General features: G+C 35.6%; 2 protein-coding genes across 2 annotated transcripts in view; both read left to right on the forward strand.

Moving 5' to 3' along the window:
- The first annotated feature begins 5691 nt into the window (after positions 1-5691).
- LOC146141580 (uncharacterized) lies at positions 5692-10878 on the forward strand. Its single transcript, XM_083389846.1, has 5 exons — positions 5692-7522; positions 7700-7774; positions 9032-9106; positions 10039-10113; positions 10412-10878. The coding sequence occupies exons 1-5, from the start codon at positions 7092-7094 to the stop codon at positions 10833-10835; spliced, it is 1080 nt and encodes a 359-aa protein (XP_083245972.1). The 5' UTR covers positions 5692-7091; the 3' UTR covers positions 10836-10878.
- Positions 10879-14175: 3297 nt separating this feature from the next.
- The window catches only part of LOC146141581 (protein broad-minded-like), a 28851-nt gene continuing 24780 nt past the window's right edge, over positions 14176-18246 (forward strand). The window contains exons 1-3 of the mRNA XM_083389740.1: positions 14176-14321; positions 16443-16604; positions 17436-17637. Of these exons, the coding sequence (XP_083245866.1) occupies positions 14176-14321; positions 16443-16604; positions 17436-17637 (510 nt within the window). The remainder of the gene's footprint in view (positions 14322-16442; positions 16605-17435; positions 17638-18246) is intronic.

Raw genomic sequence — 18246 nt, forward strand, 5'->3', positions numbered from 1 at the left:
CTCTCGTTGCTTACAGCAAGGAAAAACGAATCAAGTCAAAAACAAAAAGCGAAGATTTACCACCATTAGCTAGTGCAAATGTTCCATGGTCAGATTTGTTTTCCTATATAAGATCTAACAAAGCAGCGAAAAATTTATACAGAAAATAAACGAAACTGGGATAGTTACACTTCTAACAAACATCAATGTTCCGGTAATTCGTTTTTAAAACAGGTTTTTTCGGCGTATTTTAGTGTTGTGTTATATACAGCGTATCGAACAGATAAAGTGGAAAATTAAACAAATAATGTAATTACTTTTTACGTTTTGTAGTTAAAGCTAACGTTAAATACACACATCTACATTACATACGTCCAATTGCCTCCGAACCCGCATTGAAAGCATATTTTGTACAAGACTTCCTTGTCTTGGGAAAATACAGCAACAAATAAATGCAAAAGGCAGAAAACAAAACAAACAACACTAATCTTAACAAAAGCAAAACCAGGTTACAGTAAAAATTAAACGAATTACACTGAACATGAAAGAACCTAATGGAAAATAACACTTGACATTTGGCAAATTTTCAGTTTGGCTATCAGCTTTTACGACAGTACTTTGGACAAATGCAAAACTATATACAACAAACGAAACGAATAGGACAAAAATTCAACCGACTTATCAAACAAAAAATGTTGGTGGAGTTGTGGTTATTTTCGGGAAGCTAAAAATGACAGAAATCACCCCCTGACAAATTTGATAAAAATGACAATCGAGTAAGAGATGATTTTAACGAATTTGACAAACAACAAATGCCTTGTTAGCATTTCCATGATCGAGTTAATTAAAACAAACAATTCACAGACAAATTTAGACAGAAATGGGTCGTTTTAACCGAATAAAAATCAGAAAAAGTTTGTTGACAGTTTTACGATATTTTTCCACGCCAAAGTTAATTTAAAAAGACATTTTCAAACAAATTTCAAAATAAAATAGTATGGCCGAATTTAATTTACAAACGAAAATTCAACGAATAGCAGCAAAGAAAATTTAGGTTAAAAAGTAAAAAAAAAGATTTTTGATGAATTTCGCAAACAACACATGTTCGGGTTGCAGTTATTCCAGAGTTTTTTCTTGCCAACGTGAAAGAACGCTGTTGTATAACACTACTTTATATAGTAAACAATTTCACAAACACCGAAATCAAACGAATCCAACACAACTGTCCGATTAGGAGTTATCCGGAATTTTCTTACGGCAGTTACACCACAAATTGGACAAAACAATAAATGAAAAAACACCGGGTTTCAGCAAAAACGTCAAAAAAATCAAGTATTCTCATTCGCTTTCGTAGCCGCCCAAGTAGAAGCCCGGCCTATGGTATGGAACCCGTAAACCACTAAGATTGTAAAAGTTGCCTAACGGACTAGAAGGAATGTGAAGCAACGGGACAGGGCTTTTCGCGATTGGGGGGCTTTTGGGGGCAAAAATGGGGTCCTCGGTCATGGTGACCGGAATGGCCGTGATCAGGTCATCGGAAGCGGCCCCCGGTTTATTTTGGGCGTCTTTTAGGGGTTTAAGTCCAAGGAAACAGTCTTGAACCGACTGGGATTCGCCAGAGGTGTTTTGAATGCTGGTCGGACTTTTTTAAAGCTCTTTTTCAGTCGACGCAATTCCTGGAATTTGATTTCTTTTGATATTTGGTGTATCTTTATTTTGTTTGGCCGTGTCGGATTTTTCTGGAACTGATTTTTTTGCATCTAATGTATCTTGATTTGGTTTGGCTGTGTCCAACTTTTCTGGAAATGAATTTTTTGCATCTGATTTATCTTGATTTTTTTTGGCTGGCTTTTGCAAAGAACCGCTTGCAAATGGTCTGCTGGGAAGGTTTTCTGGTAACGGCGGAATATTAGAGTAGCAACTTGGCACTGAGTGAGGTTCTAAGCAAACTCTGCGCGAACTTTCTGGAAGGTGACTAGAGCTGGTTTGCTTTACAGGGCGGGGATTGGCCAGGACCAGGCCATCAGTGCCGTAAGAAACCTCCAAGGCCTTAGATCTTAAATCGCGCAAAGCTCGGCTCCTTTGAAGTCCTTTCGCTCGTGAATCGTACACTTGTGACGCACTGTGGACGGGCACCACTGGAACCGGGCCAGGCGGCGCCAAGATTCCCGGAACCGTCATGGTTCGCTGAGGAATCGTGACGTTTGTGCTGTTTGAACGAGAACCGCCGCGATTGGTGTTCACAGTTTCTGTTGAGGGAGATTCCCGGTTCTGTTGATGCCGCGCGGCCGAGTCGCCCCTCCTGCGGCCCAACGGCGTCGGCTGGCGCATTGCCAGCCTCCGGTGCCCCTCTGGCCTTAGTATAGGTTCGGTTTCGCTTCTGTTTTGGCCCTCCTCTATATTGTTGCATCTGCGTCTGCATGAATAGTAGCATCTGTGGAATGAGAAGGAAAATTAGGTTTGTGAGTTATGAGTTCAGATTAAGATTTAGAGAAAATTTGACACCTTTAAGCCAAGTTTGAGTGCTTAGAATGCTTCAAGAAGAAACTTAAAAAAAACCTTTAGTTATTTAGTAAGAAAATTGTAAAGTTGTAACCAACAGTCATATTATGGTTCGTGTAATGTCGATATCTACTACTGTGGAAAACCAGGCGGTACTAATGTATGAAGTATAGTACTACTTTATACCCCCGTTCCTTACGTAGTCGGCAGTATTTTCTATCCCTGTTCTTTACGTTTTAAGCCAGGGGTCGGCAACCTGCTAATTATTGCAACATATTGCTTCAAATCCACATTACAAAATTGTCATTTACCATTTATTATGACCCGCCGAGACCTTTTAAAGGTGGCTTTGGCCCGAGGCCAGAAAAAGGGTTACTGATCTAGCCTAGAAGTATTTCTGATACGATTTGCAATAATTGCTTATGCGGGATTGAAATAGCTTTAATAGAAAAATCATCTGTTATTATACAGCGATCAAAATTGACACGGAAATGTCAAGTAAAAAATCTAGCGGGAACACACTGTAATAGTATAAAGACCATCGAAATTATAAAGCCTACGACAGAATAGGACTTAAACTCGTCGTAAAAAAAGTAATAAAATAAATGACTTGAAAAAGGAGAAAGAGGGTATGAGATTCGTTCGTTGATGTTTTTAATATTATTCCTAGATTCCAATATAGTAAAAGTTTTGCCATTTTTGCACATAACAAAATCCGCGAATTTTATTGCCACGTTAAAAAAGCATACTCACTTCACGACAGCCCACACAATGAGTAGGAAAACCAAAAGTGCAAAGATGCATGTCTGGACGATCAAAAGCCACGGTGGAAAATGAAATCTGGTCGCCTGGCCTGTACTTTCATCTGAACCGTCTAGTGGTGAAAAAAAAAACAGTTTAATTTACAAGGGGTTTCTGTAAGAAAACTTTAGATCGTTCAGGAATGAAAATTTTAATTTCATGCACAAGACTAGCGAGTGTGGATACGTTTCGTAATACCTCAGCATTTTTCTTACGTTCAATTTACTGCTGATAAAGTTAGACCCTTGAGGCTTGCAGAGTAATTTTGCTTGTCGAGTGCTTCTGGGCAACCGTTATTAGGGATGTGCGATATATCTGATCGGATCCGATACTTAGTGACAGTATCGGTTGTCGTCCGATACTTGGGTAGTATCGGTCCTGACTACTGTGTAGATACCATTGAATTAATGTGCTACTCCAGGCATATTTTGCAATCCAACGATTCGACGGTAAGCAAATTTATCAAATAATAGTATACAAATAGCTAAAGCAAACATACCTTCTTAACGCTAAACCAATTTCGGACCTAAATAACCCTTTAAAGTTTCAATTCAATCCATTTTGCAAGTTTCAGTAAAGTAATGTCGGCGTTTGGTTTGGATCGCGATCCGGCCCGCGGCTTATTTTCAATAAAATACATATATAGGCCAAGCGAAAACCAGGGTAAGTTTACGGATCTAGTCAAGGTCCCGCAAATTCGATTTTTAGCCTGTTTTAAATACCAAAACGGAAATTCTTTTCGCGCTTAGCGCGAATCTCTTCGGTCTTTCTCGTGATTTTTGGCAACTTTACAGACAAATAGCGTCCTCCGCACTGTGGCACGCTCTCCAACGAAAGTTTAACAAACTTAGCCTAATATTTATACATTTTTGCAAGTCAAGTGTATTTCAAAAAAACATGTAGGTATGCCTTTGTATGAAATTTTCACATATTTTTATCTTAACTTTTGGATCAACGCGCCCCACAACTTGATAAACGCCAATATATCAAGCAATGTATATTTTGTGTCGGTGCTCTCACGTCCCCTCTAAATCTAAATTAAAGTTTGCATTTTCAAACAAACATAGTCGCAAATTTTTCGCGCTTCGCGCGACGTTTAGTGGCTTTTTTTGAATTCGACTTAAATACTCTTCCGCACAACTTTTTAAACGTAATAACAAATTCGTTAGCTTATTTGTTTTATACCGTCAGAGTATGACGTTATATTGCGTGTATTTGAGATCCAATATTTGACCCGGCCCGCCACAACATTTTAGGGTTCTCATGCGGCCCGCGGCTGAAAATAATTGCCCACCCGTGTTAGATGATTTATTGTCGTTAAAGCTCAATGAGATAAAATTGTCGGGTAATGATTCTTCAGGATAATACTCGCCCGCTCAAAATAAAATTCACGAATCCCAGTTTGAGAACCACAGTTCAGCAACCTTCATTTAAATAAACTTGGACAATTAGATAAAAAAAAATTCTAAACAGACTTTTTCAGTCTTTCGGTCGCAAACAAAGAATTTGAATTAATATTTGTTATCAGATTAGTGATGTCCGATAAAATTGGATCGTATACTAAATTATTACAGGAATTTCAGTCTAAAATCGAATACAGCGAATCTTCCTTGAAATTTAAATTCATCAAAAAAAATTAAGGTAACTAAACTACCTAACGCTAAATCAACTTTGGCCTAATAACTTAGTACAAATACCTTTGGACGTTTCAATTTTATCTATTTTTCTTGTTTGAGCATATATCGTATAATGACGTCATTTGGTATCAAATCGCGATAATTTTCTTTTAAAATATCGGGTATCGGATTAAAAATATCGGACATTACTAGTTAAAACAACTTGTCAGTCCCAGGTGATTTTAACAGACTGAAAAGCATATGCTTAATTGAATTATTTTAATAGAATTGCATTTTTGTCGTCAAAAGAATGTTAACGATAAAAAGTTTGTACACCAAGTTTGCCCTTTTCTAGTAACTAATTCACCTACATGGCTAAACACAAGTGTTTTTACTAAAAAATTGATAAAACGCCGTTGGACAAGCCGCAATATTTTTTAACAACAGAAATAAAATTAGAACCACACAGGCAATTTACAAACTAGTTTAGAATTGAAATTATGACATACATTGCTCAATTCGTTGGACTATAAGCAATTAAAATTATTTCGTTTTCGAAGTCTGTTTAGAAATAATAGTCCAAAACGCTATAATTCAGCATATCAGTTGTTTAATCTTAAGGTTTGCTGTTTCTAAATAAGTTGATAAACTGGATTACCTTTGTCAGCATTTGATTTGCAAGCTCTTGCCATCAACAGCAAAATCACAGTCTGTTTAACTCTCATTATTTCCGGTTGAAACTACAGATATAGGATTCCTCTTTACAAAACACGTATTTTGACAATCTGTTTACAATGAAGAGGAAATTCTATTCGTTGTTTCTTACTTAAACAGAACTTCAGTCATTTGTTCGTAACAAACGCCGTTTGTCAGTAGTTTTGAACAAAAAATGGAAGCCATTTTTGCAAAAATATCACTTTATAAAAAAAATCACTTTAAGTATTTATTTAAAAGGGATCATTTTAACGGTATAACGTTGGTTCACATATCAAAGTATTAAATAAAATAGCCACATTAGTTTTTATTAAGCAACTAAAAAATTTAGCACTTGGCGATTCACGTCTATGTTTTGATTTCGCATGTTTATTTGGTGATTATAATAACTACTTTATGTCAGTGCTTCTTAAACTTTTGTAGTTTTTTTCACCCCTAGCATCTATCTCCAGATTTCGTTCACCGTTGTCTCATAATATGATAAAACAATTTGGTCTATATATAACAGCACAAAGTAGCTTAAATTGTTTTGATTTTTGTCAAGATCAACTCAAGCTAAGTTTTATGCATCGTATATCTACAATTTCTCGGCTCTCAAAATATAAAGCTACAAAAGCGCAAAACACAGTCACCAAATGTTTGTCCTTATACACTCAGTGCAAACCAACAAGCCAAAAAACAACAGTTCATTAGTCGATTTACCGCAGAGCTATCATACATTTCTGACGGTTCACCCTTATTCACCCCTTTTGGTTGGTTAACCCCTACAAAAATTTAATTCACCCTCGGGGAACCATTCAAGAAACAATTCTTTATATTCGTCCGTCCCCTTTGTAATATACATATCTTGTTCGTGGTGACTTAACCAAATGTGGTTTACATCATACATTACCATTGCTACATTAGATATTACATTTGCCATGTTGCTGTTTACCTTAGATAAGGCATAATAGTAGATATGGCAGCATGACACATGCACTACTAAATGTGGCTGTGTTTTTTGTGAGTACGTCCCTTAATCGGCTAATCCTTCGTGCATGGTAAGAGTGCAAAAAACACATAAACTATATGTTTCCACACAGTTGATGTCTGTTGTGTCAATTTCCAAACAGCAGACGTTTTTTTTAGCCTACCAAAAATGCTGCTAAGGGTATCTCATCACAACCTACTTATATTTTTTGAAGAGTGCTGCCTTGGAAAACCGCAGCTGTAGCATTAAATGAGCAGAAAACCAAAAAGGCCGTGTAATGTCATCAATGAGTTAAGTCTAGAACAGCGCATGCCAGCTGACTACAACTCACAATAAGGTTTATTTAAGGAAACCTCAGTAGCTTTATGCGTTGGCGTGATTGCGCCACACAATACGCTTTTGTATTTTGGTCACGTGTCTAGTCGAAAGGCAACTTTCGAACGCGGTTGATATTCTTGAGGGAACCCCCTGAAAAACTACCCGTGCAAGCCTAATATATAAGACAGGTAATGTTTATTGCCTGCGTTGTTGTAATTTCGCAAGGCAGAATAATGTACGGAGACATTTACGTATCTCCTGCCGAAATTGGATTTTCACAAGATAGTATAGCTAGGCGTTTCTACTGCGGTAGAGTTGTAAATGATGCCGTTTCAAGTATCAGATATGGCTCTATGAGAGCAACTGATTTTCCCACCATAGATGTAGTAAAGTTAGCAAATGGCAAGTTCCCGTACTATAGCGTTGACAACAGAAGACTGTACGTGTTTCGTGTGCTATATAAATTGGGCTACCTGCAACGAATCCCGGTAAATGTTGTTGATTTCTCAAACTATAGCCACGCTCGCAAGTTTACGACTTTCAATGAAGGACAGTCTATTTGTGTTCGTGGCAGTTATACGCAGGATAACGAAGTAGTTCTATTAAAGGTGGACAATAGCATGTAAGTCCTGTTGTATGAACCCAATATAGGCGTACCTTATTTAAAGCCTATTACTATCCTGTTTTAGGCCTTTACTGCATTGTTTTCTAACCCTATTAACAGTTCCCCTTAAGCCCGATATTGTCTTCTAGCTAAAAGAATTCATAACATTTGTTAATTCGCAACTTTGATATACAGAGACAACAACGGCCGAAACGAGATTGTCCAAGAAGCGTCTGAGGAAACAACAGCTGAACCTGCAATTAGCGAAAGGTAAGCTGACTGGCTTTGTTTTAAAGCCATTACTACAGTAAATAAGTAGGGCGATTTGACCTGTCAAAAAAAAAACATCAAAGTTAAAATTGATCAAAATTCAGTTTTAAAATACAACCAACAAGATTTTAATAGTATTATATTTGCGTTTTAAAGCAATATACGATATCAGTTAACGATTTATAGGTTCAGCGAACTTATTTTGGTTACGTTTAGAATTAAATAGTTGTGAATCTCAGATTTTGACAAATTATATTAACAAGTATTTGCTGAGTGTTTTTTAGGTGGTGATTTGCAATTGTTTGAACTGCTATTTTGATAATATGATAGCTCTTTGGTATTTTGTTGGAATTATTTTCACTTTGTATTTTGACTAAACGGTTTAGTCAACATTTTACCAAAATATATCGCGTCTTGTTTGTATTTTTTAAATGCCAAAAAATCAACTAAGCATTTTAAACAGATTTGCATTTTAAACTCTTCTTTGCATTTAAATGAAACAAATAACTGATTTGTGTTCCATCGATCGTCAGTAAAACATCAAAAGCAAGTGGCTGACGACGCCAAGACACTAATTAGCAGTAGTTCATACAACAATACGTTGTATCAATGTGTACAAGTTTCCTTTCAGCCCGATACTTAATCTAGTTGAATGAATCTATAGGACTCCAGCCATAAGATAGAGATAAGAACAACATCAACGTCAGAATAAAACACAATTCGGAATAAGGCCAAAATGGGACTAATACCTAATGGCATTAGTACCGTCTAAAGCGGAATAAGTCCCAAATCCGTCGGAATAAGACCTAAAAGGTCAGAATCAGTCCTAAACAACACTTTAACTAACCCTAAACCCCACCCCTAAGTACATCACTAACTCCACTAATAATTTCAACACTAACCATTTTTTACCCCCACCCCCATTTTATTTGGGCCATTTAGGCCTTATTTCGATGAATTTAGGATTTATCTCGATAAATTTAGGCCTTTTCCGATGAATTTTTGCCTTATTCTAATGAATTTAGGCCTTATTCCGAAGAATTTAAGCCTTTTTCCGACAGATATAGGTCTTGTTCAGACGATTAAGTTATTATTCTGTCGTGAATATTACTGCGTATTTGGCTGTATTATGTCATTGGTCTTAATTTTAATACTGTGGTTTTATAGATTTTTCTGCTTTAGGTATTGTAGCTTTTTAGGTCTTATTGTGTGTTCCCGAATCTATAACCTTTTTAAATTCGCAACTTTGATATACAGAGACAACAACAGCCGAAACGAAATTGTCCAAGAATCGTCTGAAGAAACAACAGCTGAACCTGCAATTAGCGAAAGGTAAGCTGACTGGCTTTGTTTTAAAGCCATTACGATAGCAAATAAGTAGTGCGATTTGACTTTTGACTGAAAATTTATCAAAATTCTAAATATATCCATCAAGATTTTAATAGTATTATATTTGCGTTTTAAAGCAATATACGATATGCGTTTAACGATGTATAGGTTCAGCGAAATTATTTTGTTTAGGTTTAGAATTAAATAGTTGTGAATCTCAGATTTGGACAAACAGTATTTGCTGATTGTTTTTAGGTGTTGATTTGCAATGCTTTGAACTGCTGAAATTTGATGGCTCTTTATTATTTTTTTGCAACTCGTTTTACTTTGTATTTTGCCTAAACTAAGCGTTATAAACAGATTTGCTTTTTAAACTCTTCTTTGCATTTTAAACTTTTTTTGCAATTAAATAAAACAAATAACTGATTCCGATGCATTTAAGCTTTAATACGACGAATTTAGGCCTTTTTCGAACAGATTAAGGTCTTGTTTAGATGATTTATTATTCTGTCGTGAATATTACTGCGTATTTGGCTGTATTATGTCGTTGTTCTCAATACTATGGTTTTATAGATTTTTCTGTTTATTGTAGCTTTTTAGGTCTTATTTTGTTACCGAATCTATAACTTTTTGTTAAATTCGCAACTTTGACGTACAGAGACAACAGCAGCCGAAATGAGATCGAACAAAAACCCTGTCAGGAAACAGCAGCTGAACCTGCAATTAACAAAAGGTGGGCTGACTAGCTTTGTTTTAAAACGTCACAACAATTGCAACAGTAAATAAGTAGGGCGCTTTGACTTGACAAAAAAAAGTTAAAATTTATCGCAACTCAGTTTAAAAATACATCCAACTAGATTTTAATTGTATTATATTTGCGCTTTAAAGCAATATACGATATAGAATTTTTGTTAATTCAAAACTTTAAAATACAGAGACAACATCAGCCAAAACGAGATTCTGCAAGAAGCGTGTCAAGAAATAGTAGCTGAACCTCCAATTACCGTCAGGTAGGCCAAGTTTGGTATCAGTATATGTCATGAGCATAAGTATTCTTTCGATTCATAAAAAAAAAAAAAACGGTTTCACCGATAGGATATTGTATTTTTGGAGGGAGAACGCAGTACAAACACTTAACAGGACCGCAAATAGTTCTAAAAGTCTAAAACGATAAGCCACCTTGGTAAATTACTTTTGGTCAAATACTTCTTGTAATAACCGAATATTTTGTAAATAATTAGACTTTTTAAAAATGTTTTTGTATTAGTTAGACCTGTTAATGGAATAACATATGCCAAATTTTCGCAGTTCTTCGGTGGTGATTGAAAAGCCCAAGCGCGACCCACCGCTTCGGGTTCGTCCGAGAGACGTTTACTTTTCAAAGCAGGATGTTGCTGAAGACCCAGTAGAGTTATATAGAAAAGTTATGCTAATAATGATGGACCCGGACCTATTTAAGCTGCCCACGCTACCTGTGCGGCGCGCCAATGGGAAACTGTTTGCAAGGAAAGACGACGTTTGCAACGAGTGGCTCTGCGCTTACCGTACACTGGAATACAAGGAAGGGTTGGATAAAATTAGAGTCAGGATAATAGAGGAAGATGCAAGAAGAGTGAGTTACATTTTTCACGGTCCTCTGAGGTTCAACGGACAGGAACCGATTTATGAACATTCCGATTATCACTTTTGGGAAAAAGAGTTAAAAGAGCTTTTAAATTCTTTCAGTTTATAAACAGCTGGTCCAGCATGTATAAAAAAGTAGGGCGAATTATAGAAATGTTTTTCACTTAAAACTCTTGATCTCTGTATGTTCTTTTTAATCTATGTGTTAAGTGATTCATTTTTATGTTAGCACTATATGCTTTTAAGACACTAAGCTTTGAAAACTGTACAGTTTCATGTTTTTCTATTGTATTTTATGCAACTACCTTTTGTTTTTGAAGAATCTTTTAATAAAAATTGTGATATTTACCGCTGTAAGATATAAGAGAAGGGGTCTGCAAATAGTGAGTCGCGACCATACTGTCTATATTTACTATCGAATTTGCTCAATTTAATTAAACTTATAAAAGCTAAATGAATGAATTGTACGTCTAACCTTGCAAAAAGCACTATAGCTGCATAGATTAGAACAGGGGTCGGCAACCTACGCGCGCGGGCCGGATCCGACCCGCCAATGTAATTCATCCGGCCCGCCGGCTCTTTGACGAACTAGAGTCCATTTTAAATACTTTTCGACTATTTTAACTACGTAAGTGTTAAAAATTAATTTCCGGGTTTAGTGTATATTTTTAAATCTTAATTTATTTGATTTTTTTTAATGTTTTTTTTTGGGTGGGGGGTCGGAGGGGATTGTGGGCCGTTATAAATAGGGTTAGTTTTCAGGGCTGCTTTCAAATACTATTAATTTGACTTTGGTTTGTGGTTTAGTATAAACGTTGCCTGTTCTATAGTTTCCTTAACTTGTTTCTGCAAGCAAAAACAGATATGGGCCGAAAATTTCAAGCCTTAACTATGTCTTAGATGCGAAAGAGATAGTTGCCAGGGTTTAATTTTCTCATACGTTAGTTTGGTAAAGACTATGCAACATTAATTTTAGAATTGTTTTGCAATCAAAATATTTTATTCATTTATTTATTTTTATTTTTGCCGCTTCAAAACAAAAATTCCATTTCCAGAGACTTGACAAACTGGCACTTGACGCCTGAAAACTTTACCTTGGAGAAAATGTTCAGGCTTTTTTAAATTATGATCCAATCTGGCGACATAGTTCACAAACGTCATATAAATTAAGCTTCTAGCAATGCCTCCCTGCTTTGCAATGGGTGAAACTTCATTACATACTGGTCTTGCTTGCCTCTTCATGTAATACCGCGATAATAAACTCAAATGCGGCAAGGTATTTGGGAAATGATCGAAAAATATATTTGATAAATAGAATTTACGTAGATAATGCGTAAGGCCATGTTATTAAATTTGGGTCAGGTGACATTTTTAAAAAGCAAATAACAGGTTCTAACAAAGAGGTGTACACTGCCTCCAGATTTCGCATTAAATTTGCGAAGGCAAAATATGTTGTTTTGTAAAAGCAATAAGTTTTTATACGAAGAAGAGCCTCTTTCCAAAAGGCAAGTTGCACGCGCGGCTTTTTTCCCAAGTGAGAATAAAGCACACAGCATGGTGCCACGTGGCTTCGTCGCTTCGTGAGTTTAACAAAGCTATCGAATATGGAATTCTGTATTAAAGGTTTTTAACGGCTAGATGAAAGTAGATAGCTACAGTAACCTAAAACGATGACAAATGGGTAAGATACAGGATGTAGAGTCAGAGCTGGACTTGGGACTCGACGAAATCTTACATTTGGCCCGAGTCAGACTCGGGACTCGGAGTCGGGTGTTTTTTTTTTGGCCGGAGTCGGACTCGGGTTATTTTTAACCGACTCCGCAGCCCTGATTTAAACCTTCGACTCGTGGCACGAGCTGAGAACCATTTCCCAACACAGACAAAATGCAAACATATTTTACCTTTGGTTTTATTATACGGGCCGAAAATTAATTTTCTGGACATATCTTGCTTTACCTAATTGGACAGTGAGTTAGTCGTGCAAAAACGAATAATAAGCCTAAATAATCGTCTACAATCGAACAAGTTGAGCTGGTGATGGCGTTTTAATTGTTTTTAGCCGAAAAACAACACCCTTGGTGAACATGAAGTCTATCAGTGATTTGTATTATTAGCCCCTAAAATTATGCGGCTATTTACTTTTTTAATCAGTGTGACAATAGATGTTAAGGACAAGACGCTATTTCCACCTAGTGGTTAAAATGTAAACTGTAAAAATGTGAAATATTATGAGATTTTTCACGAATGGTTGGTAATTTTTGTTGTGCGTTATGTGGTAAAGTTTTGAGTGAAAGACTTAACTTTGTTAAGAAGAGACTATATGGCCGGCTCCTCCGTTTACTAACGAAATTTGCAATACTGTAACCGGATCTGCAAAACTACAATACGATTTATGGCACTGGTCTACAATCCTACCACAACGAACGTTATTTGGGTTAGGGTCCGGGTTTGGATTTGGCTAGGTTAAGCAATATTGTTAAATAATAAATAAAATAATTCTTGACCCAAACCCTATAATAACCAACACCCTGAACCAAACATTGTGCAGACGAAGGTATACTGCGCTGGTCTACTCTAGAATCTTACCACATTTTTGTGCGTGGATTTATATCTAGCTAACATTATTTGGGTTAAGGTGCGGTTTTGGGTTTGTGTGGGTCATTGTATTATTAATATATTTTTTCTTCCTGGAAAATTCAATTTTGACCTTGTTTCGTTACTGTTGTTTCATTACCAAAAAACGTGTGGTATAGTTTCGGTTAGGGTGCGGGTTAGCGTTTGGGTGAGGGTGGGTCAAGTAATATTATCTTTATTATTATTAATAACTTGACCCATCCTCAACCAAACGCTAACCCGCACCCTAACCCAAAGAATATGCGTTGTGGTATGCGGCATTTAAAGAAAAATTTTTTTTTATTAATTTTCACGTACATAAGTGAAAGAGCGCCGAATTTTAGACCAGTACCAATGGTACTTCTATTCTATAGACGCTTTACCGAACTTCAGGGAACGGCTTATTCTTTCATGGACAATGGATCAAGTTTCCGTAGTTCCAATTTCAAAGTCCGGTAACAGGATGTCAACAGGATGCCGAGCAAATAGCCTCTTCGAATTAATGTCAATGATCATAACGAGTTTAAAATTTTATGACAACTATTTTGGTCGCCGACAGTTCTGCATTTCATCGCATTTTTTTGCAAGGATCTTTGGTCTGTTGTATTCACTTCATTACTTAAGTGGAATTAAGTCGTCTCTGTTTTTGAATGACTTGACTTAACTTAAGTCATTTGGGAGAATTGACTTGACTTGTCAATACTCAAAAAATGAAGTGTTTTCATTATAAAAAAATATCTGTTTGGTGGATTATAACATTTAAAACTTTTTGCACAGTTATTGGTAGCATCATGGAATAACATTGCACAAATCAAATAATTACCCTATAATTCATTATGGATTATTCGGACAAAGATATCCTAGTCGGGCTGAATGATTTGATTGCAAACATCGATCCGACATTAAAACAAAACATCGCAAGCCTTGAAAATGCTGAAGAGATTGTTCAGCATCTTGAAGAGACAGATGACAGCTTTCATAGGTATAAAGTAACACTTCAATATAATTACTTTTAATGTTATTAATATTTATTTAGAATAGCATGAGTTATGATGTTATTCTTCTGCTCTGCTAAAGTTCTGTCTCATCTTATAACATAACATAAAAGTGTATCTTATTTGTATATTTTGCGGCCAACCAAACTAGTTAGCGAACAAACTTGTAGACAACATAATGGTGCTGTACAGTATAGTAGCTTTAAAATAATGTGTGGTACAGTACAATTTCCAGGCTTTTGTAAAGCGCGATTTGCCTTTGGGTCACGCCTGTCTCGGAATCGCAATATTCATAGAAAAACTTGGCTGGGCGAGATCAAAAGTGTCAACTATGATTGACCCCAGCGCACTGCCTTTATGACGTTAAAATGGCACGAGAAATGGACTGTATTTTACTTGCATTTTACTATGTAGCATTACAATATGTAGTAAAATACCCTTCAACAGGTTAGTTTGATAAAAAATAATGCATTTTACTATTTAGCGTTACAATTAGGGTTCCTCTCCGGGAATGTTTCGACGGGAAATTCCTGGGATTTCCCGCGAATTAACAATCCTGAATCCCGGGAATTTTTTTTGATAATCCCGGGTATTCGGCAACCTAGCAAAACTTTAAAAATATTGCCGTTTTTGACTAATATAAAGAAAAAAAATAGTACCAACCATGTTAACGTCGTTGCCTGAGTTGTTTTATTTGCGCTTACTAGCGGAAAAACCTAATTAAATTTATTCTAACAAAAAAAAATGTGTCACAAATAAGGGTCCTGACTCGTATTAGAGAAGGTCTGGCGCTCCTTCAGTTATGAACGTAAAAATTAATAAAAAAAAACGGTCTTTAAATACCGCTTACCACAAGCAAATTATTTGGGTTAGAATGTTGGTTAGCGTTTGGGTGAGGGTGGGTCAAGCGGTATTATTAATAATAAACATAATAATACTTGACACACCCTCACCCAAACGCTAACCCGCACCTTAACCCAAACAATATGCCTTGTGGTATGCGGTATTTCTTTCTTTTGTTTTTTTGCATAACTTTCCACGTACATAAGTGAAAGAACACCCATAAATGAGCTTAATTAAATGTTTGGATCTAAAATAAAAAAATACCAACCTCAAAATGACGTGATTTTATGTATAATTTGTTCGTCAGGATCCCGGGATTCCCGGGAAGTTTCATTTTTTAATCCCGTTTCCCGGGAGTGAAAAAATCCGGGAAAAAGAACCCTAGTTACAATATGTAGTAAAATACCCTACAACAGGTTAGATCGATAAAAAATATTGTAACTTGTAACATTTTTTTTGTTGAACATTTATTTGGAAGAAGCATTGCCAGTGGTTCCCAAATCCTTCATAAAAGAAAAATAGTTTATGGCACCCTTACTAGCTCATTTTTGCAAAGTGTTTGACTGTGGTGTCACTATAAACTAGCTTGGTGGTTTATGTAAACTAAAAACAGAAAAACCTTCTCGCTTTGTGGCAATCCAATCATACATAAAAATTGTATCAAGAAGGCCTCTAATAGAAAAAATTGAATCCAAAAGGATATTTGAAATATATTATAGCATCCTTTAGCATTAGAAACGGTGCGTCACCCCAGTTTGAAACCACTGAGTAAGTTTTACAACTTGAATTTAATTTTACAATGTATTCTCGAAATTTTATTTTACAATATATTCTGAGATAACAAAAAATTGTTTGCTTGTAGCTACAACTAAACCACAATTGTGCGGTGTTTGAAATAGGTTAAAACAAATTGTAATTAAAATATGTCAATTATGCATTCTTGAAAAATGAATTATTTTTAAAAAAGTGTTAAACTAACTTTTGATGTACGAAACCATTTTATCAACGCATTGTGTATATTCTGTTATCTGGCCCCTCTGAAGTCATGCTGATTACAAAAAAGACACACATTCCTAATAATAGTCCATACGATGCTTTAGTCAAGCATTACTGAAATAAGGCGGCCTAAAATTATCCCAAAAGCAAGACAAGGCCGAAATTTATGCAATAAGTTTCAAACTCATGACCTTGGACTTGTTTTATATACAACTTTGTTGATCAACATCATAGACATTTTTATAATTTGTCTGCATTGCAACTTTCAGAAATGATTTTGTCAAGTACATCTGCGACGCAATAAGCAGTGAAATGGGAGCAATCATAGACGAAGAGATAGAAAGAAAAACAAACTCGTTCGACCCGAATTCGGTTTCCAAACAGCAGACTCTTGTACAAGCTGTAACAGACTCTGTTATAAAGAACAATGTGTAAGTTCAATCTAGGAATGTGCAATAATATCGGATCGGAGCCAATACACGACCAAGTGGTAGAATTAGTACTCATCCGATAGTAGGCTGATATTGGTGCTGATCTAAAACCAAAATCACGTGGAAATTTCATCCATGATTTGCATTTCAATACAAAATTTTTTACCCTAAAAGGCAAACTTCAAACTATGGTAAGTTAAAAACTGAAGTTACCTTAAGTTCATAATGCTAAAAAAAATTTCAGGCTAACACCTTTGAAAGAATGACCTTTTAAAAGGCGATCGAATTTCATCTATTTTGTTTTTAGTATTGTTATGACGTCATTTAGTATCGGATTGTAATGCTTTTAGCCCAAAATATTGGGTAGTAGTATCAGAATATATGTCAAGTATCGGACATCCTTCGTTCCAACCAACTTACGACAAACAATAAAATGTTCCTACATTCTTAAACAACTTGGCATTATACTGCGAATTGTATGTAATATGCAAAATTCATTGTTTTTAAAAGAATATTAATATATGTATAAAAAATATATATTTTCAGGAAGTTCACAGCAATTGGATGCGTTATCTTTTTACTAAATAATTAGATCCTAATTTATTGTAATCAACTAATGCACTTTGCTTTAAAACAAAACAAAGTTTTTTACATTATCCAATCCCATTAACTCCATATTTGCCTCGTAATATAACTTTTTTTGTGTTTTTAGGCAAATAACATGTAATATGCAAACTAATTTAAAACTTTCAAAAAACAAAAAATAAAACTTTTCACGGAACAAACAACAAAACTTATATAGCGTAATACTTTACTCTATTCACCCTACAGCTACTCAAACTTATCCAAGCAAATTTGCTCCACGACGATATCAGCTTCCAACGAGCTTTGCAAGCACATCGAGAAAGAAATGAATGCTTCAACAGATGACGAAACGGAAAGTCACCTCAGCAAACAAATGCGCTCGATGTGCAGTGAAGGGGAACTGTCATACGGATCGTCGTTTAACCAGGGAATGTTCTTCATGACTCAGGTAGATGCGAGCGTTTTTATTTAAAAATTATAAAAAAAATGGTTTTGTGTCTTTCTATGAAAGCAAAAGCACATGCAGTGTTGTGAACACGTCATTTAAAAATAACTTAAATCCTAGTCAAGCCATTTTGAATAAATAACAAGTTAAGTCATAATTAGAGGTTTAGAGCAAGTCAATTTCCAACCTTGTCATAAAAAGTAAACTATAAATTGGTAAAGTTTTCCGATTACATGTCATAACTGGACAACAAATAACAAAAATGTAGCAAGCAAATTATTTTATGTGCAAAAATTAGGATAAATAATTCAATTAAATTATATAAACAATAAATTTAAATAGATCATACATTTTAAAGAAAAAAATCGAATTTAAAAAGTTTTAATCGCCTATAACAGAGGCTGGGAACCTTTTTAGCTAAAGGAGCCTAAAAGCTAAATTTAATTGGTTGTATTTCCATGTGGGCCTAGATTACGTGGGCAAAAATAGTAATTTGAAATGGGTTTCAAAAAGCAACATAGTAAGCGAGTAACAAGTCTTTGGTTACATAAGTAGCCTAGAGTTACATCAGTAGCCAGGCTGGCAGAATCTTGTCAGCCTTCTGGTGACAAG

Source organism: Ascidiella aspersa, chromosome 5, assembly GCF_963924565.1.
Source record: "Ascidiella aspersa chromosome 5, kaAscAspe10.2, whole genome shotgun sequence".
NCBI lineage: Eukaryota > Metazoa > Chordata > Ascidiacea > Phlebobranchia > Ascidiidae > Ascidiella > Ascidiella aspersa.